General features: G+C 34.4%; 1 protein-coding gene across 2 annotated transcripts in view; it reads right to left on the reverse strand.

Annotated features, from left to right (window-relative positions):
• The window catches only part of USP15 (ubiquitin specific peptidase 15), a 110,571-nt gene that overhangs the window by 70,346 nt on the left and 17,407 nt on the right, over nt 1-22,818 (reverse strand). For both annotated transcript variants that reach the window (XM_045829432.1, XM_045829431.1), the window contains exons 2-3: nt 17,714-17,841; nt 12,717-12,847 (exon numbers count right to left, since the gene is read on the reverse strand). In XM_045829432.1, the coding sequence (XP_045685388.1) occupies nt 12,717-12,847; nt 17,714-17,841 (259 nt within the window). The remainder of the gene's footprint in view (nt 1-12,716; nt 12,848-17,713; nt 17,842-22,818) is intronic.

Below are 22,818 nucleotides of genomic sequence, written 5' to 3' on the forward strand. Positions count from 1 at the left end.
ACAGAAAATATGCATATATCAGGGTCACCTTTTTAGTAAGTATATTTCCTTTTGATCTTCTAAAGGTTAACTGTAGGGTTTCAGTCATGAATACTGTTGCTGAAAATAGTCATCAGCCTGATATGTGATACATTAGACAAATATGGCAAAAGGGAGGCTCCAAATGACTCTTGTACTCACAAGCTTAGCATCAATTTAGTAAGCAACTTATAAATTTCTCTTTTACTTGTAGGAAAATTGTTTAAGCTAAAAAAATTCAAATTTAGTTTATTTAGCACTTAATGTCCAAGGCAACACAATTTTTATGATACTTTGTCATATATATTCTATTTCACTTCTAAAACAGGTTAACAGCCTGCACCTCTCCTTCTATTAAGTTAATTCATTTCACAAACCAATATGTAAATCACTTCTCTTAACTAATGTAATGTTTTATCTCTTATGCTCATTTATTTTGAAGTTAAGAATGTAGCAAAAGATATTGCTTGTAGCTATATTTAAGTAGAAAAACTAGGAATCAAATATTAGCATTGATTAAAAATTTCTCCTCTAAGACTCAGTATCTGAGTAGCAATCCTAAAATAATATTATACTAAGATAGCTACTAATAGTTGCTAAAAACTACAGGCCTCATTTTTATGGGAAAAATGAAATGAACAACAACAGGTCAGGTAATGAAATAAAGAAACAGGATAAAATAACAAAAATATGGAAAATCCCACATAATAATTTATATTGAGGTATACAAAATATTTTTAAGACAATTTTCATAACACTAGTGGGTATTTTCCTGAAAAATACCTGATGATTTAACTGTCAGAAAGTCATTGTAAACAGTGGGAAAAAAAACCATCAGGATTTCAAAATCTACACTTCACTGGGATTCAGAATTTTTCCATTTTTTCCTTCTCTCTAGCAATATCTTACATTATTAAAACATTCACTATCACTACTTAGAATACTAACATATTTATTATATTACTACTTCTAAAAATAGTGTATTAAAAAGCTGTTCTTTTAAAGAAAATATCTTTGTCCTCCAACTATTTCCATTTGAAATGACCATACTATATGAATGACTGAAGCTTGAATACAATGGCACCATAGCACAGAAAATAATCATCATATTTATGTATTAGTGTTATAGTTTTATTAATTTGTTTATATATAACACCTCCCTTACTTGTTTACATCAAGTCTCCTATGTTCATTAAAAATGTTTGTACCGAAAATAATCATTTAAAAAATGGCTATGAAGACTAACAGAAAGAAACAGACTTACACAAATAGAAAATAAAGTTATATTTGCCTATTATTATAACCATTAAAATAATACACTTGAAATTCAAGACTGAAGGTGAATATTCAAATAGTTATGCTTCAGAATTAGAGGTGACAGTTAAAATTTTTTTGGTAAGTGAAATATGTTATATTCCTATAAACACAGAACAAGCACAAGATGAAGTAGCTCCCTGTCTAAAACATAAGGCTTATGGTTATATAAAAATATTTTCATTAATTCAAGGACTAAACTCCAAGTGCCTATTTCTTCTCTTTTGGAAATAGAAAGGATTTTCTAAAGAAATCTGTTACTCTACAACAATTTAATAACACTAGGCTTAATGGACACATTTACTATCTTTGAGGAATTAGCTACATTCATTTTTGCAGCACTTACGAAGCATCTATACTTAGTGCTAGGCATAACAGGTGCATTAGACCTAGGCTCTGGAGTCAGAGTGAGAGCACCTAGTGGTAAAGACAGAAAAACACAGAAGTATAACACAAAGATGAAATAATAGTTTTTAATACATAACAAATCCTACATATTATTTTCTATCCACAAATGTTACAGGATGTGTTTCATTTTTCAAAAACAAGGACTGAAACATAATCATAATAGCATTATCACAACTAAAATAATTCAATTGAATCTCATAATATCAAATATATAGTCAATGCTCAAATTGTCTCTCCTGTCTCATTTTAATATAGTGTTTCAACCAGGATCAAAATAAAACCTACACATTACAAATAACAAATAAAGCCACTTAAATAGAGAACTGAACAGTTGACCATCCATCTCTATATTCTTGCAATTTTTATTAAGGCTACTTAATCAATGGTGAAATATATTCTAAAGATGATGCGAATGTTATCTAGTTACCGCTTTTTTGTGATGGTGGTAGGCATAAATTAATCAGTGCATAGATCAAGGTGGGCAAACTATGACCCACAAACTAAATCTGACTCATCATCTATTTTTTTATAAATCTAGTTTTGACTCTTCTTTTACTAATTAATTAATTAATTAATTTATTTATTTATTTTTAGAGAGGGGAAGGGAGGGAGAAAAAGAGGGAGAGAAACATCAATGTGTGGTTGCCTCTCATGTGGCCCCATTGGGGACCTAGCCTGAAACCCAGGAATGTGCCCTGACTGGGATTCGAACCTGCAACACTTCACCCATCTATTTTTTTAAAATAACATTTTACTGGAACACAGCCACACCCATTCATTTATGTATGGTCTATGGCTGCTTTTGCACCCCAAACAGTAGAGATGAGTAGTTTCCACAGAGACTATTTTGGCCCACAAAGCTGAAAATATTTACCATTTGTGCCCTTACAGAAAAAAGTCTGGTGACTCTTCTGGCCATTAATTCATTAGGTCTTTTTAAATTCTGCTCAGTAACATTTTGTAAATTTCAGTGTAGAAAAGCTGTTTTTGTTGGTTTATTCCTAAGTGTTTTGATCTGCTATAAACATAACTTCAAAATTCAACTTTATTTGCTGGTTATATCCACCTACCTGCTAAACTTAATTCTAATTGTGTATCAGTACAATTTTTAAAAAAATTTCAACACATAAAATTATGTCTCCTAGACCAATACAATTTTATTTCTTCTTTTTCAACCTTTATTTATTTTAGTTCTTTTCCATGCATTATCATACTGGCTAAAACTTCTAATACAGTTATCCTTGTCTTGTGCCTGATCTGAGAGGGCGAGCTTTGAGTATTTTTATCAATAAGTGTATCTGCATAGTTTCTACTCCTAGTCTTTCATTTGTAAGAGTTTAAAAAAATCATACATGAATACCGAATTTTACCAAATGTTTTTCTGTATCTATTGACGTTATTTTTCTTCTTCAGCTGCTACCAAAATTATAAGTAATTTTCAAAATTGCATTTGAGCTGTGACCAGTGTGGCTCAGTGGGTTGGACATTCTCCTGAAAAATGAAAGGTTCAAGGTTGGACTCCTGGTCCGGCACATGCCTGGGCTGTGGGGCCATCCCTTATTGGGTAGCATGCAGGAGACAACCAATTAATGTTTGTCTCACACATTGATGTTTCTCTCCTTCCCTTCCCCTCTCTCATAAATAAATAAATAAATAAATAAATAAATAAATAAATAAATAAAATCTGAAAAAAATGCAGTTTAGCCATTTATTGCCCTTTTTACTTATTGTTTGATTTGGCTTGCTAAATTGTGTTTTGAAATTAAGCATCTATGTTCATGAGTAACACTAGCCTGTAATTTTTATTGTAATGCCCTTCAAGGTTTTGTGTCATATTTATGCTAGCCACAAAATAAGTTTGGAAGCTTTCTATTTTCTGAAAGAGAATAGGATCGGTATGCTTCTTCCTGAAATATTTGGTAGAATATACTAATGAAACCTTTTGGACCTGCATTTTTCTTTGTGGGAAGATTTTCATTTAACAATTTTATTTCTTTAATCACTAAGTGCCATTCAGTTTTGTATTTCTCACTGTTTCAACATTAAGTTGTATTTTTGTAGGAATTTGTCCACTTCAGCTAAAATTTCAAATTATTGCATAAAGTTGTTCAAAACATGATCTTTTAAAAAATCTTTAGGCTCTGCTATGATGTGCCCTTTTCGTTACTAATATAGGTCATCTGTATCTATTCTCTTTGTATTTTTGATCAGGCTTGATAGAAGTCATCTTTATTTTATTGGTCTCATTTCACTGTTCTAATCATGAGTAAACTTTGTTAACTTAGAGTATTTTTTTTCAATTTCATTAGTGTCTACTATACATTGTTCTTTCTTGACTAGGTTTAATTTCCTTTTCTTTACTTCTTGATTTTCAGACTTTCTTCTTTTCTAATATATGCATTTAAGCTATATAAAGTTCCTTCTAAGAATGGCTTTAATCACCCTTTTACGTTGTATTGTTATTCTTTTTCAGTTGAAAATATTAGATAATTTTAGAATAAAGAAATTTGTCTTCTGCACTAAGTGCTATGCAATCACTGGGTCATGAGAATTAACCACATTGTTCACACCAGTTTCCAAGCTCACTCATGTGGTTGCTGGCAGGCCTCAGTTCCTCTCCAGCTGTTGTCAGAGACTTCACTTTCTCATCATGTGGATCTATAGGCTGCCTCCATGGCTTGTTTCACTCAGAGTGACTGACCCAAGAGGCAGTAAAAGAGCATTCCTGAAGTTAGAACTACCGGTATAAACTAATCTCAGAATTGACATACTATCACTTCTGCCATATTTTACTAGTCACACAGACCAACCGGGGTCCAATGTGGGAGGTTACCATACAGCGTGAATACCATGTGGTGGTGATCACTGGAGAGTCTCTTTGCAGCTGGCTATCACAGTCTACCCTCATCCCATTATAACACCAAATCGGAGTTCAGAAACTTGTTATCTATATCTAATGCAGGTGTAGATAAAGATCTTTGGAGGTAGTTCCTTAAGCATCTGGAGTACAGTTCCCCTTAATCTACAGGCATGTGGACTAAGCTATAAGTTTTCTGTCCCACACATACCTTGAATAAAATGATGGGGCATACAGAAGATAATCTTTTATATATTCCCGTACAAATGGGGGAAAAGAGGAAGCACAAAGGAGCCAATGGCCTATAGCAATTCTGAAATCCACCTGGGCAAATACTGAAAAGATCCTTCAATAGGACTCACTTCATAACACTAGGTTCTGCTTTCTGGGTCATGTCTTTTTCATAAAAAACTAATACATATTTGCAGTTGAGTAAATTCTTTGTCTGATTTCTGTTTGTAGAAGTCTGGGAGGTCAAAAGCCTCTTTCATTTTACATAGTCTCTGCAGTTGAAGACGGAAGTTGTTCTTGAAAACACTGTAGGTTTCCAGTGGCTCTCATTGGAGTTCATTCCATTAGACAAAAGTCACACACACAGAAGTCCTCTCTACCTGGAGTTTATGCTGAAGAGCACAAAGTCTTTAAGCTTCTTACAAGCCTTATTGTTCTTAGAAGCCCGAATGTTGACAGAAGGATGAAATATACTCTAAAATTCTGTTTTTTTTCTTCTATCAATCATGCAGCCTAGTTATTACATAAATAAAATGCAAGATGGGAGAAGAGGTGGGAAGGAAACTGTAGATTAAAACAGACTTAAAATTAGGTATTTATATATATTTACCAATACTAAGTACCTTCATTATTAGCAATTTTTAAAAATTAAATTTATTGGGGTGACACTGGCTAATAATACTATGTAAGTTTCAAGTGTACAATTCTGTAATACCTAATCTGTATACTGCATTGTGTGCTCACCATCCACAGTTTAGTCTCCATCATCATATAGTTCACCCCCTTCTTCCCTTACTTCTCCCCCACCCCACCTCCCCTCTGGGAACCTTCATATTGTTGTATGTGCCCATAAGTTTGTTTTGTTCATTTGTTGCTTTCCTTTGTAAAAAAAAAATAAGTGAGATAAAGATTTATTCAAGAGTCTTACAAACTGAGAAAACGGCTAGACAAAAACCCAGAAGTGTTCTGAAGAAGAAAGTTAAGAGTTCTTATAGTAAAAAGTACATTCTAAAGAAATTATCATTCTTGCATTCTTAGCTCTAGGGTTGGTCCAGGATGATTATCAAGTCAGATATCGGGAGGTCTGGTCATGTCCAGTGGTCTGGATAATAGATGCCAGAGGGGTGTCAGATGGCCTGGATACCTGAGTCCTTCTGAGAGTAATCAGAAGTTTATTTGAAGGTTGGTTTATGTCCAGATGTATATCTAAGTATTGATGCAGGATAGCTGTGTGCACCATGACAAATCACTCAACCTTTGTGAGCCACAGTTGTCCCGTCCAATGACATGCTCAAAGGTGACCAGAGCAGGCCTTAACCAGGAGAACTCAGGTGAGGTGTTGTCTCTTGCTCAGTTTTATATCCCACATATGAGTGAAATCATATGTGTCTTGTTCTTTTCTGTCTGACTTATTCTGCTAAACATGATACTCCCAAGATCCATTCATGTTGTCACAAATGGCAGTATTTCATCCTTTTGTATGGCTGAGTAGTATTTCATCGAATATCTGTACCACAACTTCTTTATCTAGTTATCCATCAAAGGAGTTAGGTTGTTTCCATGTCTTGGCTACTGTGAATAATGCTGCAATGAACAGAGAGGGGTACGTATATCTTTACGAGTATGTTTTTAAATATTTCAGGTAGATATCCAGAAACGGAACTGCTGGGTTATCTGGTACCTCTATTCTTAATATTTTGAGGAGTCTTCATACTGTTTCCATAGTGGCTATATTGGTTTACAATCCCGCCAGCAGTGTGTGAGGGTCCCTTTTTCTCTATATTCTCCTTAACCCTTGTTATTTCTTGTCTTATTGATAATAGCCATTCTAACAGGTGTGAGATGGTATTACACCTTTTAAAAAAATTTTATTTACTTACTTCTATAGAGGGGGAAGGAAGGGGGAAAGAGAGGGAGAGAAACAGCAATATGTCAGAGGTGATATCTCTGACACATCAATAGGCTGGCAATCAAGAGACCTCAACTGGTTGCCTCTTGCATGCCCCCAACCAGGGACATGGCCCGGAACCCAGGCATGTATGTACCCTGCCCAGGAATCAAACCAGCCACCTTTCAGCTGGCAGGCTGATGCTCAATCCACTGAGCCACTCCAGACAGTTCCACACTATGGTTTTCATTTGCACTCCCCTTTTAGCTAGTGAAGTTTAGCATCTTCTCAACTCCACTAGATAAAGGGGAAAGGCCTTTTGTTTGAACAGAGTTGTGAGGCACCATCACCAACTTTTCTGTGTCTTTTTTTTTTTAATTTTATTAATTTACTTTTAGAGAGAGGGGAAGGAAGGGAGAGGGAGAGAAACATCACTCTCGTGCATGCCTACTGGGAACCTGGCCTGCAGCCCGGGAATGTGCCCTGACTGGGAATCCAATCAGGGACCCTTTCATTTGTGGGCCAGCACTCAATCCACTGAGTCACACCAGCCAGGGCTGACTTTTCTGAGGTCTTAACAATGAATTTTATAATCACACCTAGGCTTCAACTTTAGACCATATTTTCCTGAAAGTGACTTGAGTTTGATCTTTGCTCAGAGAACTTCTTAGTTTTAGCAGTCTGTCTTTTGAAGAAGCTAGAAATCTTCAAAACTAGGAAGTCTTTGTTCCTTTTTATTTACACTCCTTTCTTTAGCTTCTCTCTCTCTTCTGACATCTGAGTATAGCAGCAAAAGAGGAAACCAGGCAGTACTTTCAACATTTTGACAGACTGTTCAGTTCATTAGATATATTTTTCTACCTTTCAATTTACTACAATTATCATGTGGCTAAACTTTCTGCGACCTTATAACAGAGACCACTTTCTTCTAGGTTTTAATAAGACTTGCCTCACTTTCTTTTAAGTCCTCATTGGCACCTTCCTCGAAATCTGAAATTCTATTACCAATTTATTCAAGGCTCTTTAGGCTTTCATTAATACTCTTGTAAGTTCTAATGGCTTTTATCCACTGCCCAGTTCCAAAACTACCATCACATTCCAAGTTATATAGGCAGCACACTACTTCTACTTATCAAAATCTGTATTACCTATCTATTGCCACATAATAAATAATCCCCAAACTTAGTGGTTTCACAAAGCATACATGTCACATAGTTTCTCAGGTCAAGAATCTGGAGCAGCTTAGCTGGGTTGTTCTGGCTTGAGGTTTCTTGTGAGATTATTGTCAAGCTGTGTGTGGGCTGGAGCTTCAATTATTTGGAAGTTTGAATGAGATAGGAGGATTCACTTCCAAGGTCATTCATGATTGTTGGTAGTCCTCTGTTGCCTTCTTGCCCAGTGAACTCATTTCCTTACCATACAAAGCCCTCCACAAGCTGAGTATACATATTGAGAAATGAGACAGAGCATGAGGGTGTGTGCACCCAGTATGTAAGCTGAGGTATCTTTTACAATCTTTTCTTTTTCAATAAGATATAACTGACATAAAATATTGTTAATTTCAAGTATACAACATAGATTCGATATTTGTATATATTGAAAAATGATCATCGCGGTAATTCTAGTTAACATCCGTCACCATGCAGAGTTACAAAATTTTTCCTTGTGATGAGAACTTTGAAGATCTACTCTCTCAACAACTTTCAAATATGAAATATAGTATTTTTAACTACAGTTACCAAACTGTACACTACAACATCCCCATGACTTTTTTATAACTGGAAGTCTGTTTCTTTTTATCCCCTTCATTCTAAAAATCTAGTCTTGACAGTGATATGCCATAACATCCTGCTACATGCTACTGGCTACACAGACCAATATGATACCAAGACCTTGGTACAGTGTTAAAAGGGAACTACCCAGGGATGTGGATATGAGGAAGATAGGAGGTGAAGATCACTAGGGGTCATCTTGGAAACTACTATATTAGCTTATATGCTAATACTGTTATGTACTTAAACTTTATATATATATTTTCATCTCTGTAAGAAATTATTACTATTTTAAACAGGCTGCCTTAAGATTTATTCACAATATTTACTTTCATCAGTCTACATTTTTCCTGTGTCTCCAAGCTTCCATATGAAGTAGTTTTCTTTCCATTCTGCAGACTGTTTTGTATTTCCTTTAATTCAGGTCTCCTGGTAACAAATTCTACTGATTTGTCTACCTTAAAATGGCTTTTTCTAAAGGATTTTTTCTTTAGTCATAGAATTCTAGGTTACCAGTTATTTTTTCTCAGCGTGTTGAAAATTTTTTGCTTTCATCTCTCTTGAGAAATCATTTCTTTGCCATATCCTTACTTTGAAGGTAATATTCAATATATCTTTTTGCTGGCTACTATAGAAATTCTTCTCCTCCTCATTGAATTTATTGGGGTGACACCCGTTGATAAAATTATACAGGTTTCAGGTGCACAATCCTACAACATGTCATCTGTATACTGTATTGTATGTTCATCATTCCAAGTCAAGTAAGTCTCCTGTCCATCACCTTTAATCTCCCCCTCCCCTCCTCCACCTCTCCCCCTCCCCGCAGCAATCACCACACTGTTGTCCATGTCCGTGAGTTTTTTTGCCTTTCTTTTTTTTTTTTGCTCAATCTCTCCACCTCTTGCAATTCAGCCACCTTCCTGACAGAAATATCTTTTTACATTTGCTGGCTATGGCTATGTTTGTATTTACTGGCTGTGGTTTTATTATTTCAGTGGGATTCACAGAATTTGAGTCTTTAGCATGGTAATTTTCATTTGTTTGGGAAAATTCTCAGCTATCATAACCTCCAGGACTACTACCCCATTCTTCACTCTTCTTCTAAGAGTTCACTCATATATATGTTAAACTTATTCACTGTATTCCACGTGTCCCTTTGCCTTTTTAAATATTTTCCATTCTTTAGCCTCTCTAAGCTTTAGTCTGTATATTTTACACTGATATTATCATTTACTTTACAAATTGTCTTTGGTTCTGTTTAATTTAGTATTTTACCTAAACGTTGTCTTTAATTCTTAATTTTTTCATATCATTCAGTTTTAGAATTACACTTGGTTCCTAACAGTTCTGTACTTCTTTTCAACTGTCTTTTATATTTTTTAAAGTAATATACATAGTATTTTAAAGTCTCTGTCTGATAACTCCATTATCTGGATTCTTACGGGTCTGTTTCTGTGGTCTACAGTTTCTCTTGGATTTTAATTTCATTGTATTTCCTGCTCATTTGTCTTTTTTTTTAATTGAATGTATGACATTAGAAATGAAACATTTTAGAGATGATTTGAAGCCCAGAAAGATGATTAACTTGTTTCTGCATAACAGCTAGGGGTATTACCAACCCTAGATTCCAATCAGAGACTAGTAAAAGTCAAAGCTGGGCTTCAGACCCAGTCTGAAAGTCTATTCTTTAACTAGTTCCACTAGCATCAGAGTCATGAGGGGCATACTGTAAATGGAAATTCCCAGAATTATTTATTTAATTTTGGAGGAAGACACATTTTAATAAAAACTCCAGGTAATTTTATGTATACTAAAGTTTGAAAATTACTTAACAGGTTGAATAAATTTCACCTACTTTAAAAAAAAATGTATGATTTCCTAGCAGACTTGTTAGATGTTTTTCTTTCTACCTGTGTGAAGCTTTCATGATTCTCTTTCTTTTTTGCTTAACTTTGCTGATCAGGCACAGATCTCAAGAAATGCTAACAAAACCTATTTGAAAAATGTAATGCTAATGAAGTTGCGGTTGGTCTATTTACCACTAATAATAATGATTTGTTCTATAGTATGCTACATCTATTTAGGAAAAAGATATATCATTCAGGTTAAAAGTAGTACAGTTTAAAACATTTGAAGAAGATATTTCAGACACAGATTTTCCTTTACCCCAGAAATGAAGTTCTTCTAGATAGTTTTACAGCTAATTAGTTTCTTCAAATGTTTAAACACTCAATTCTCCAGAAATATAGATAAAACTATAGACCTTTTTATACACATAAGACTAGCATTCCTAATAGAGAGGAATCCTAATTTTGAAATGACTGAGTTCAAGAAAAGGCTGAGTGAAATTAAGAAAATAAACTCAAAGGCACATTCTACTTAGAAAACAACATTTGATCCTAACCTAAAGCATAAAATATACAAATAAAAAGTTAATATAGCAATTTTGTAGCAGTAGTTTCAAATAAATCCAAATATGGTTTGGTCTACCAGATAAACTTCTACCAGAAGTTTATACCTATATGTTACATAATTCATCTTTTTAATTGGTTCCATGTAGGGGGAAAACCCCAAATAACTATGCTCAGAGATTCTGGTTCTCCCTCCAACTTTTCCCTTCACCCCCCTCCTCACCCAAATACATTATCAAACACTTATGTAATGCTGGCAGATCTACTTTAAGCATTTGGTATTCTTTTACTATTGCAATACTCTCACTTTCATAAATGACTTTTTAGACCCAAAAAGTAAAGAAAATCATTCTTTTTAAAATCTTCTAGACCATAATTGTAAAGCTTTAAAATGAATGACAAAGAATGACAAAGATGTACGTATTTTCAAGTTTTTTTTTTAAATTATGCTGCCATATTTTTCTTCTAGTTTTAGTTTCTTTCTTATTTTCTAATTGTTTCATCAAAAAAGCAGTGCTGCCTTGGCCAGTATGGTTCAGTTGGTTGGAACCTTGTCCCATATACCAAAAGGCTGGGGATTAGACTCCCGGTTAGGGCGTATACCTGAGTTGCTGGTTTGATCCCTGGTAGGAGCACGTATGAGAAGCAATCAATCAATGTTTCTCTCTTACATCAATGTTGTTCACTCTCTCCCCCTTCCTCCCTCTCTAAAATCAATATATATTAAAGAAAAAAAAAGCAGTGTTGCACAGTGGTTAAGAAAAGAGACTGCCTTAATTTGTAAACTTATGTGACTATCTAAAAGGCCCTGAACCTCTCTACTTCCCTCATTTCCTCATCTATAAAATGGAGACAATAATACTAACCTCATAGGGTTTTCTGTGAGAATTAATTTAGTTAATAATGTATACAGTAGTCCCCTATTATCCAAGGGGGAAACATTCCAGGACCCCTCCATGGATGCCTGAAACCACTAATAGTACTGAATTTACATATACTATGTTTTTTCCTATACATATGTACATACCTATGATAAAGTTTATTTATAAACTATGCACAATAAGAGATTAACCATAACCGATATAAAACAGAACACAAGACAATATACTGAAATAGACACGTGAATATGGTATCTCTCTCTCTTAACCAATTTAATGACTGAAAAGGCTACTAAGTGAGTAACAGGTAGGAAGCAAATGCAGCATGGTTATGCTGAACAAAGGAATGATTCACATCCCAGGCAGAATGGAGTGAGATAATGTGAGGTTTCAACATGCTATGTAGAATGGTATGCAACTTAAAACTTATGAATTGTTTAATTCTGGAATTTTTCCATTTAATTGTTTTTTTTTAAAGATTTTGTTTATTTCTTTTTAGATAGAGCGGAAGGGAGAGAGAAAGAGTGGGAGAGAAACACCAATGTGTGGTTGCCTCTCACACACCCCCACCAGGGACCTGGCCTACAACCCAGGCATGTGCCCTGACTGGGAATCGAACCAACAACCATTTAGTTCACAGGTCGGTGCTCAATACACCGTGCCACACCAGCTAGGGCCCATTTTATATTTTTGGATCATGATTGACTGTATATAACTGAAACCATGTAAAATAAAATTGCAAATAAGGAGGGACTACTTTTATATGCTTATAATAGTGGACGGTAAATAGTAATCCCTCTATATGTGTTAGCTGTTATACAGTGTATAGTAACATTTTGATAATCTTAATCTCAAATATAATTGGCAATGCTTCAAAAGTCACTGAATTAACAATATAATGTGAATTATTAAAACATTTTTAATCAGTTAAATATGTACCTTTCTTGCTATTGGTTCCTGACCTTCCATCAATGTGTACCAGCTGACAAGTTTATTCCAGCCTTCAGTTGGCAATAGTATGTAATCCAATTCATCAATAAGATGCTCCTTAAGTGATTGGGCATCACCATCTACAAAAGAAAAAACAAATTCAATATATAAAAAGAAACAATGGTACATACCTCTAAATACTCTGGTTATAGGCATCACAAATTACCTAAACTCACAAATACTAATTTAAATATTTAAATAAATTTTGAAGAATGCACTGAAAAGATTCATATCTAACTCTATATATTCCAAAATGAACTGTTCCTTTAAAAAATTACAGTGGTTAGCAATTAGCATTAGTCAAGCAAAAGAGTTTAAAAATATAATTTTTCTTGTATTAGGCTCTTAAAAATATAATAAAGTGTAATTGTTACCCAAGCAACCTTGAAAAAGAGTGTTTCCCAAATATTTTAAGTATCAGAGAACCCTGACATGATAATAGTGGTCATTCCAGCATTAGCTGATGAAGGAAGCTCAAAACAAGTCAATATCCTATCACAGTGACTCCAAAGCACATGGAGCTGGAAACCATGATGGAAATCACAAAAGGACATCTTGTGAACCAACTCATTATTCCAGAAGGTCCATAATCTAGACTCATCCCCAGAGGTAAAGTGGAAGTAGTTTTTCAGATGTGGTTCTAATTCTATGATCCACTTTCAAAATGCTGTTTAAATTAAAAATTTAATACAGGGCAGGACAGAGACTTGAATTATACTATGTCTACATCAAAGTCCTAATCTCAGATTCATTTATTATAATCTAGTCATTTACTTCAATTTCAAAAGTACACACAGAGAAATAACTTATTAAGTTACAGAAAACATAAAGGAGGTTTTCTCATTCTGAGACAGTCTTAAATTATCCAACATGGTAAAACAAATTGTTTCTGGTAGCATTTCAATAATAAGACCACACTATTCTTATTAGATATAAAAATATAAATTAAGCAAGAAGCAAGAAAAATGCTGAAAGGGTTAAGAGAAAGTTATTCTATCTATGATTAATCTGTGATCACAGAATCACACTATACTTTGAGAAAATAGGTTTCATCTAGAGCAGAAATGGGAAATCTCTGAATTTTATCATATGCACTTCAACAATGGATGCAAATGAAGCATTGAATTTTAAGCTCAAGGACTTCAGGCCAAGATGGAGGCATAGGTAGACACACTGTGCCTCCTCGTACAACCAAAGGAAGGACAACAATAATTTAAAAACAAAAAACAACCAGAACTGACAGCAAATCGAACTGTATGGAAGTCCAACAACCAAGGAGTTAAAGAAGAAACATTCATCCAGACCAGTAGGAGAAGCGGAGAAGGGCAGCCAGGCAGAGAGGACCCACAGGAAGGCAGCAGCTGGCAGACCCGGTGAAGCAGCGGATTGTGGTGTGGTGGTCCCACATTCAAGTGCAGATAAACTGGTAGGAACGACTGGGGAATGAGACAGACCATATAACCCGGGGTTCTAGCGTGGGGAAATAAAGTCTCAAACCTCTGACTGAAAACATCGGTGGGAGCTGAGGCAGCAGGAGAAACTCCCAGCCTCACAAGAGAGTTTGTTGGAGAGACCCACAGGGTCTCAGGATGTACACAAACCCACCAACCTAGGAATCAGCACCAGAAGGGCCCAATTTGATTGTGGGTAGCAGATGAAGTGACCGAAATCCAGCAGAGAGCAGAGCAAGCACCACTGTTCCCTCTCAGAACGTTCCCGCATATACAGTGTCAACTCAGCCATGTGGGTTGCCTTGTCCTGGTGAACACCTAAAGCTCTGTCCCTTATACCTAACAGGTGCACTGAGACCGGAAAAAAAAAAAAAAGGCCCAAACGAAAGAACAGATCAAAGCTTCAGAACAAATACAACTAAGCTATAGAGATAGCCAACCTATCAGATGCACAGTTCAAAATACTGATAATCAGGATGCTGACAAAATTGGTTGAATTTGGTTGCAAATTAGATGAAAAAATGAAGGGTACAATAAGTGAAATGAAGAAAAATAAACAGGGAACCAACAGTGATGGGAAGGAAACCAGGACTCAAATCAACAGTGAACACCAGGAGGAAGAAAGAAACATTCAACCAGAAAAGAATGAAGAAACAAGAATTCAAAAAAATGAGGAGGGGCTTAGGAACCTCCAAGACATCTTTAAATGTCCCAACATCCAAATCATAGGAGTATCAGAAGGAGAAGATGAAGAGAAACAGGTGGAAAATTTATTTGAACAAATAATAAAGGAGAACTTCCCCAATCTGGCAAAGGAAATAGACTTCCAGGAAGTCCAGGAAGCTCAGCGAGTCCTAAAGAAGTTGGACCCAAGGAGGAACACACCAAGGCACATCATAATTACATTACCCAAGATTAAAATGAAGGAGAGAATCCTAGAATCAGCAAGAGAAAAGGAGGCAGTTACCTACAAGGCAGTTCCCATCAGACTGTCAGCTGATTTCTCAAAAGAGAGCTTGCAGGCAAGAAGGGTCTGGAAAGAAGTATTCCAAGTCATGAAAGACAAGGACCTACAGCCAAGATTAATCTATCCAGCAAAGCTTTCATTTAGAATGGAAGGGCAGATAAAGTACTTTTCAGATAAGGTCAAGTTAAAGGAGTTCATCACCACCAATCCCTTATTATATGAAATGTTAAAGGGATTTATCCTAGAAAAAGAAAATAAAAAATACGAACAGTAAAATGACAACAAAATCAGTTATTAACAACCACACCTAAAACAAAAACAAAAGCAAACTAAGCAAACAACTAGAATAGGAACAGAATCACAGAAATGGAGATCACATGGAGGGTTATGCGCAGGGGAGTAGGAGGGGGAGAGAGGGGGAAAAGGTACAGAGAATAAGTAGCATAAATGGTAGGTAGAAACTAGAAAGGGGGAGGTTAAGAACAGTATAGGAAATGTAGAGGCCAATGACCTTATATGTATGATCCATTGATATGAACTAAAGAGGAGGAATGTGGGTGGGAGGGGGTATGCAGGACAAAGGGGAATAAAAGGGGGGAAATGGGACAACTGTAGTAGCATAATCAATACAATATATTTAAAAATATTTAAGCTCAGTTTTTAAAAAACCTTAGTTATTATTTTTAAATTCTTGATGAAAACTGATATTTTTAGGATGTTCTGAAGGTGGAAGAAACTTAAATATTCTAAACCCCTGTATGGATAATGTACTATGAGACATGATACAACAGATAACCATGTTATCTCAGTCAATCATCAAAGTGATCCTATAAAATGGGTATCTCCATTTTAGACTAGAAAAATATATTCAGGGAAATCAAACAACTTGCCCAAGATCATACATACGAAAATTGCAGGTACAGAAAAAGATGTTGTTATAGAAAATAAACCCTGTTATCTCAATTGATTTTTAAAACTACTATGAAGTAAATATCTCCATTTTTATTAGTAAACAGATTCACGTATTGATTAACTTGCCTAAGGTTACACAGACAGACAATTATAGACTAAATTCAAACACAAATTGTTTTACTCTAACATCCATTTTTTTTCACTATAACAAAATGCCTCAAAAAATAAAATGAAGTTTAAAATTAAGACTTCTATGCTCTTTTCCACAATAAGATTTTGAGTAAGTGATTTTATTGTACACCAGAATCTAGATAGTTATTTGTATCGAGTGGACAAAATAAATTATTTTAAGGGGGAAAACACCCCTAAACTAAACACAGAATGGCTGCTATTTGTTACTTTTGTGTTTACAGATGTACAAATAAACTGCACGTATTTAACATAGTTTGATAAGTTTTGACATATTGATACCAGTGTGAAACCATCACTACTACCCAAATTATGACATATCCATCACCTGCAGAGACATCTTTGTGGTCTTTTGTAATCTCTCCTTTCTGTTCATCCAGGTCTACCACCCTATTGCCAGAAAACCACTTATCTGTGTTTTGCAACTATAGATTATTTTGCATGTTTTAGAATTTTATAAGAAAACTTTGTCTGCTTTGTTACTATAGGCAAACTGCAGTTTCCATATTCTTAGATAAAAATAGTATGTACTTTGTGTGGCTTCATTTATGCCTAATCATTATCTTGAGGTACACTCATGTTTTTATGTATCAATAGTTCATTCCTTTTAATTGGTGAGTAGGATTTCATTATATAAATATACTATAATTTGTTCATCCATTTGGCTGTTGATGGGCATTTGGGGTTGTTTCCAATTTTCTCTATGACAAATAACATTGCTATGACCACTTGTGTACAAGTTTTCATATGGATACACGCTTTCATTTTTCTTGGGTGAATGCCTAGGAGTGGAATGGCTGGCTCCTATGGTAATATGTTCAGCATTTTGGGAAACTGCCAGCGTATTTCATTTCCAGAAACAATGTATGAACGTTCTACTTGCTCCACATCCTTAACCCTTGGTATGGGTCAGTCTTTTAAATTTTAATCATTTTAATACATGTATAGTGGTACTTCATTGTGCTTTTAATCTTTATTTCTTTAATAACTAATGATATCGAGTATCTTTGCATATGCTTTTTGAAAACTTCTCAGGTGAAGTCATCTGTTTCCATTAGACTTTATTAATGCAAAGATCCAAGAATACATACCAGTGTTCCCTAATATAAATAAAAAACTTTGTATCCATCAGAAAAAACAAGGTACAACACAATATTCCCCCTAAATAATAAGACAGTGCTTTCTAATTTATATTCTCCACTTGAAGGTTTAAATAATAAACCTTTATTACATCATAAATGAAAAAAATTTGTTACAATACTGACTAACTTTGACAGAATAATCTGAGTTCACTGGGTCAAATCTATAATACAAAGAAATTTCTAATTTATTGATTTATCTACATTAACATTTTCTATATTACATATATTGACTATAACATATTGAAATGAACACATTACAACTTCACTGAAAGAATGAAATAATACCTTTGAGAAGTCCAGAGTTATCAATGGGTCCAGGATATACATTTTGATCTCCCATCTGGTATTTGTCCCAACTGTCAAAGCCAACATATTTCTTCCACTGTTTGAACCAGCGACTATCAACCAGGTACCTGAAAAAACAAAAATCGTAAAGGAAATGAGAAACTATAGAACAGCACAGTAACTATTTCTGATATTTCATTTTATATTAAAGTATGTGACTACTTCAAAGAGAATAATTTCAATGTCACAATATTTGAAAGGAAAATATTTTCACTTGTATAAAGTATTATTTCTACAAATATCTGATGCTAGAAGACAGGTAGTAACATACACATTTTAAAAAATTACTTATTACCACTTCTAAATATGCAAGTAACAGCTCTTCACTAAAATATCTGCCAACTGAACAAAAATTCCAAAGGTAATCATAAAAATCAAAACAAATTTTAAAATGCAATGTGATAAAATATAAGGAAATAAGAAAAATGGTTCTTTTGCAAAAAAGTTACAAATACAGTATATTAATTTATATTTTACTTTATCTTTTTTGGAGTAAGAAAAGCAATTATTAAAGGTTTGCAAGAGTGATTATAATAATTACCATCAAAATTTTTTTTAAATAACTTTAAAAACAATGAGCTTCCTTATCAAAAAATGTTAATAGCAATACTACTGCATCCAACTATTTCTTATACAGTAGTAAATCTACTAGGACAAGCATTTTTGATTTAAAAAGTGTTTTCATCAAGCATTTTAAGCATTAATGAAACAATATTCATATTATTTTCAAATACCTAGGTTTAGTTTTTCATCAGATGACCAGTGCCAGAAAAAGTAAAACAATGGTTCTTTAGCAAAGAGAACACTAAAAAATCATAAATGTAAAGAACTTTAGCCCTGGCTGATGTGGCTCAGTGGACTGAGCAGTGGCCTGTGGACCAAAAGGTTGCTGGCTTGATTCCGGGTCAGGGCATATACCCGGGTTGCAGACCAGGGCCCCACTTAAGGGTATGCAAGAGGCAACTGATTGATGTTTCTCTGGCACATCGATGTTTCTTTTCCTCCTTCTCCCTCCTTTCCCCTCTTACTAAAAATAAAGGTATATAAGATCTTAAAAATTTTTTTATAAATTTCTTTTATTCCAAATACACTATACCTACTATGAAATACTACTTTGTTACTAGTTCCTAATTATTTTAATTCTTTTCCAGAAATATTCCCTATATTGAACCAGGTTTAACCACAAAAATCAAAAGTAAAGGTTAATAAGATGTGTAGAGCCCATATGTACAATAACACAGGTAACCAAGGTTTTAGATCACCATTCTGATGTTTTCGTGCTCACTACATACAAGCACTATAGGAATAATGCTATAATTATGTCTGAAAGTCTCTGAGGCAAATACATCAAGCTAACAAAAACCCCGAGTTCTTATAGAATATTTATAAACTGTTTAATTCCCTAAAAGTGGACACGGCAGAATTTCTATACCTGAGTACTCCAAACCCACTATTATGGTTATGCAACTGAAAGTCCTCAAAGCATAAAATCTGGGATTTATGAGGAAAAAAAATTGAGAGACTAAGTCACAAGAAAACCCTGTTTCTAAAATAAAATAGTTTGGACTAGCAATGAGCTTACATGTTAAATTGATAATAAAGAAAATTTTATTTAGTAGTATTTCACCCACCAAAAATGTTTTCCTTTCTCCATTGCAATTTAAACTATTCAGACATTTCATTTGCTTTCTTTGCAAATAACTACCATACTAGGTAGCCTTTCCCCTATTTCATTCATCTTCTTTTCTATCAGTGTTTCAATTTCATAGTCTTAAATACTTTAACCCTGATATTTTTTAGGGCAAGTTCCCCCTGCTTGTTTGTGTTGCAAATTGTCTTAACTATCTTTGTCCATTTGTTCTTACACATGAATTTTAGAAACCATGTATCAAGTTCCACACAAACATGCACACACAAAAAACAGTTTAAGATTTTGATTGGAATTGTGTTGAATTTATAGATTAACAATATTATAATTTAAAATGCCATTTATAAAACTTACTTTAAAAACTATTAGAGGTATACTATCAAAATTCTATTTTTATTTATTTAAAAGGTATTTCTAAATGATGAGACTTTATCTCCCAAAGTATTTAATAATTCTTCACAGTTATAGTGGATATATGCACTGGGCAGTATTCATCTGATGCTGTAACATGATACTATTATCAAACTCTTCTGTTTGATGAGTATTCAGCTGCTTTCAACACTACCTTTGATTGCAAAGGGGCATCATACTTATACTACAGGCCACCTATATCTTACTTGTGAAATTTTGTAGCATGGAAATATGAGGGAAGTAGAAAAAAATAGGCACATCTATTACAGAAATAATGTTTAGTTTTCTTATATTTACTCATGAAAGACAACAATAAGTAGACAAATATAAAATTTTATTTCAAGACATTAATACATAGATATGATGTCCTATAAAAACACTACTCCTAATCTATGAATCTGCCACAATCCCAATTCTTTATTTTCTTTAATCCTCACCCAAGGATATGTTTATTGATTCTAGAGAGAGAGGAAGGGGGGCTGGGGAGGGATAGTAAGATGAAGAGGGGGAGGGAAGCAAGGAAAGAAGGAGAGAGAGGAGGAGAAAAAGGGGAAGAGAGGAAGGAGGAGGAGGGAGAGAAGAGAGAGAAACATTCATCAGTTACCTCCCAGACATGTCCTGACTAGGGATTGAACCCACAACCTTTTGGTGTATGGGAAAATGCTCCAAAAGACTGAGCCAACTGGCCAGGGTCCAATTCTTCAATTAAAACTAATAAAAGCCTAGAACAGAATCAATAGCTCACCAAGATGACAAATGATTGAACAGAGACCTGAATTTATACATTATCACCAGCACTTTTAATCTTTTGTTATGTTCCAATGGTCCAGATAAGCTCAATTTTAGCTTGAGTTTCTTTTTTTTGAAAAGTTGTAACTGTTTGTGAAGACTGATATTTCATGACTTTTATTCTTCACAAATAGTCATAATTATGACTAAGATGAAAGCTGAACTCTTAACATTGCCTATAAGTCTTACATGATCTGCTCCTCCCTACCTTTCTAGTCTCAGCTGGTACCATTTATCTTTGTGGAGAGACCTAGCTATAAGAGCCTTCTTTCAATTTCTGGACAATGTCCTGCCTCATGGCTCCTTCTGCCTGGAATATTCTTTTATTGCTCTCAACACCTAGTTAACTCCTATCTTAGGCTATCTTCTAGATAGCCTAAATGTCACTTCCTTGGGGAATCCTTCCACAAGCCTCTTCCTGTTTCCTCTCAATTTGCAGAAAACAAAACAAACAAACCAAAAAAAAAAAAAAGCAAAATGGCAATCTCAGTTTACTAGATATCAAGACTTTACTCTTGGGCCAGGCACATACTTCTAAGTACTCACCATATTGGCTCATTTACTCTATCCAATGTGATAAGCATTTTAAAAATTTCACAGGCACATAGAAATTAATTTGCCCAAGGTTACAAAGTTAGTGCCAGGCCTGTGATTAAGAAAATGTGATACTGGCATAGGGAGAAGCAAAAATACCACTGAAAACAGCACAAAGAAACAAGAACCAGGCTCATATATGTGGAACTAAGATGTACAACAAAAGCATCATTACAAACTAGCGGGGAAAGATCTATCTATGTACATGGGAAAAAATTAGAGCTCTACCTTGCACATGTAGTCAGCTCTACTCTAATGCTTGTTTCAAAAACTTGAATGTGTTAAAAGTGATTAATGTATTAGGGAGTATCAACACAAATTTCAGTGTATGCTTAACCACCATTTCATCCACAAGGAGGGCTAGGATTAAGATGAGGCAAGTAAGATAGATGCCTAGGGGTCCTAACAAGGAGTGTCTCCTTAAATTGTACACCCTAGGTGCTTTTCTTGCCATCCCTTAATCTTAACTCTGAAACAAATCTTAGGTGAATATACAAAACTACTAGGTGCACTGAGCCACACATGAATGCATAAAACACACACATTTCAATCACCTACCTAAACTCACTTGCATTATGAGCCACACATTCCACAACTGCAGTTACAACTTCTTGACAGATTTCAGATAAACTTACCTCCACCACTTCACAACTTACAAGCTGCAAACCTTCTGAATCCTACTTCCACAAACAAGCTTTACCTTTTTCAAAATAAAATATATTTTTGTGGTACTTATGCATTTCTTAACCATTTAACATATGTAAAACTGTGCTAACATTTTTAAGTATATATTTTTTAATATGTCATTGAAAAAAAATGTTGAGTGTTGTGCACCAACCCCATTTTCCCCATATGCCCTTGTGGCTTTTATTGCATGATTTTGTATATATATAGCATAGTGGTTTTTAGGAACACATGTTGTGTTATAGAAAAACTAACTATGTAAAAATAAATTATAGTAGGAATAAAAACAAATATGAAAGCAAAAGTATAATTTTTAAAAAAGGTATAGGAGAAAGTCCTTGTTACTTCAGAGTAGATGAAGAGTCAAGACAAAAAGCAAAATGCCTTAAAGATAGTTTGATAAACTTGCCAGGGTTAAAATGAAAAGATTCTTTTCAGCAAATATAACACCAAATAGAGATAAGACACAGGAAGATACTTCTATCACATGTAACCAACAAAGGATTAGAATACATGAACACCTTAATTAAAAAGAAAAGGAAGAAAAAAGGTCAATTTTTTCACAGAGCAGGGAAACAGAATGGCCTCTATACATATGAGATGTTCAATCTCATTATCAATAGGAAAAATACAAGTTAACATAATACTGTATCATTCTCATGAAATTAGTGAACAGCACATGCATGCACATGCATTAACAACAGTAAGAGTGAAAAAAATGTGTAGTAACAGAAATGCATATACTGTCAATGGGAATGTCAATTAGAACCCTCACCTGAGAGAATAATTTGGCAATATCTGTTAAAAGTGAAGATATGCATACCATATAGTCATGTATTGTCACTGCTAAGTTTTATCCTACAGAAACTCTTGCACTTATTTACATGAGTACAACTATAAGAATATATACTGCAGAATA

This window comes from Phyllostomus hastatus, unplaced genomic scaffold (genome assembly GCF_019186645.2).
Source record: "Phyllostomus hastatus isolate PE091 unplaced genomic scaffold, TTU_PhHast_1.1 phas_scaffold_93, whole genome shotgun sequence".
Classification (NCBI taxonomy): domain Eukaryota; kingdom Metazoa; phylum Chordata; class Mammalia; order Chiroptera; family Phyllostomidae; genus Phyllostomus; species Phyllostomus hastatus.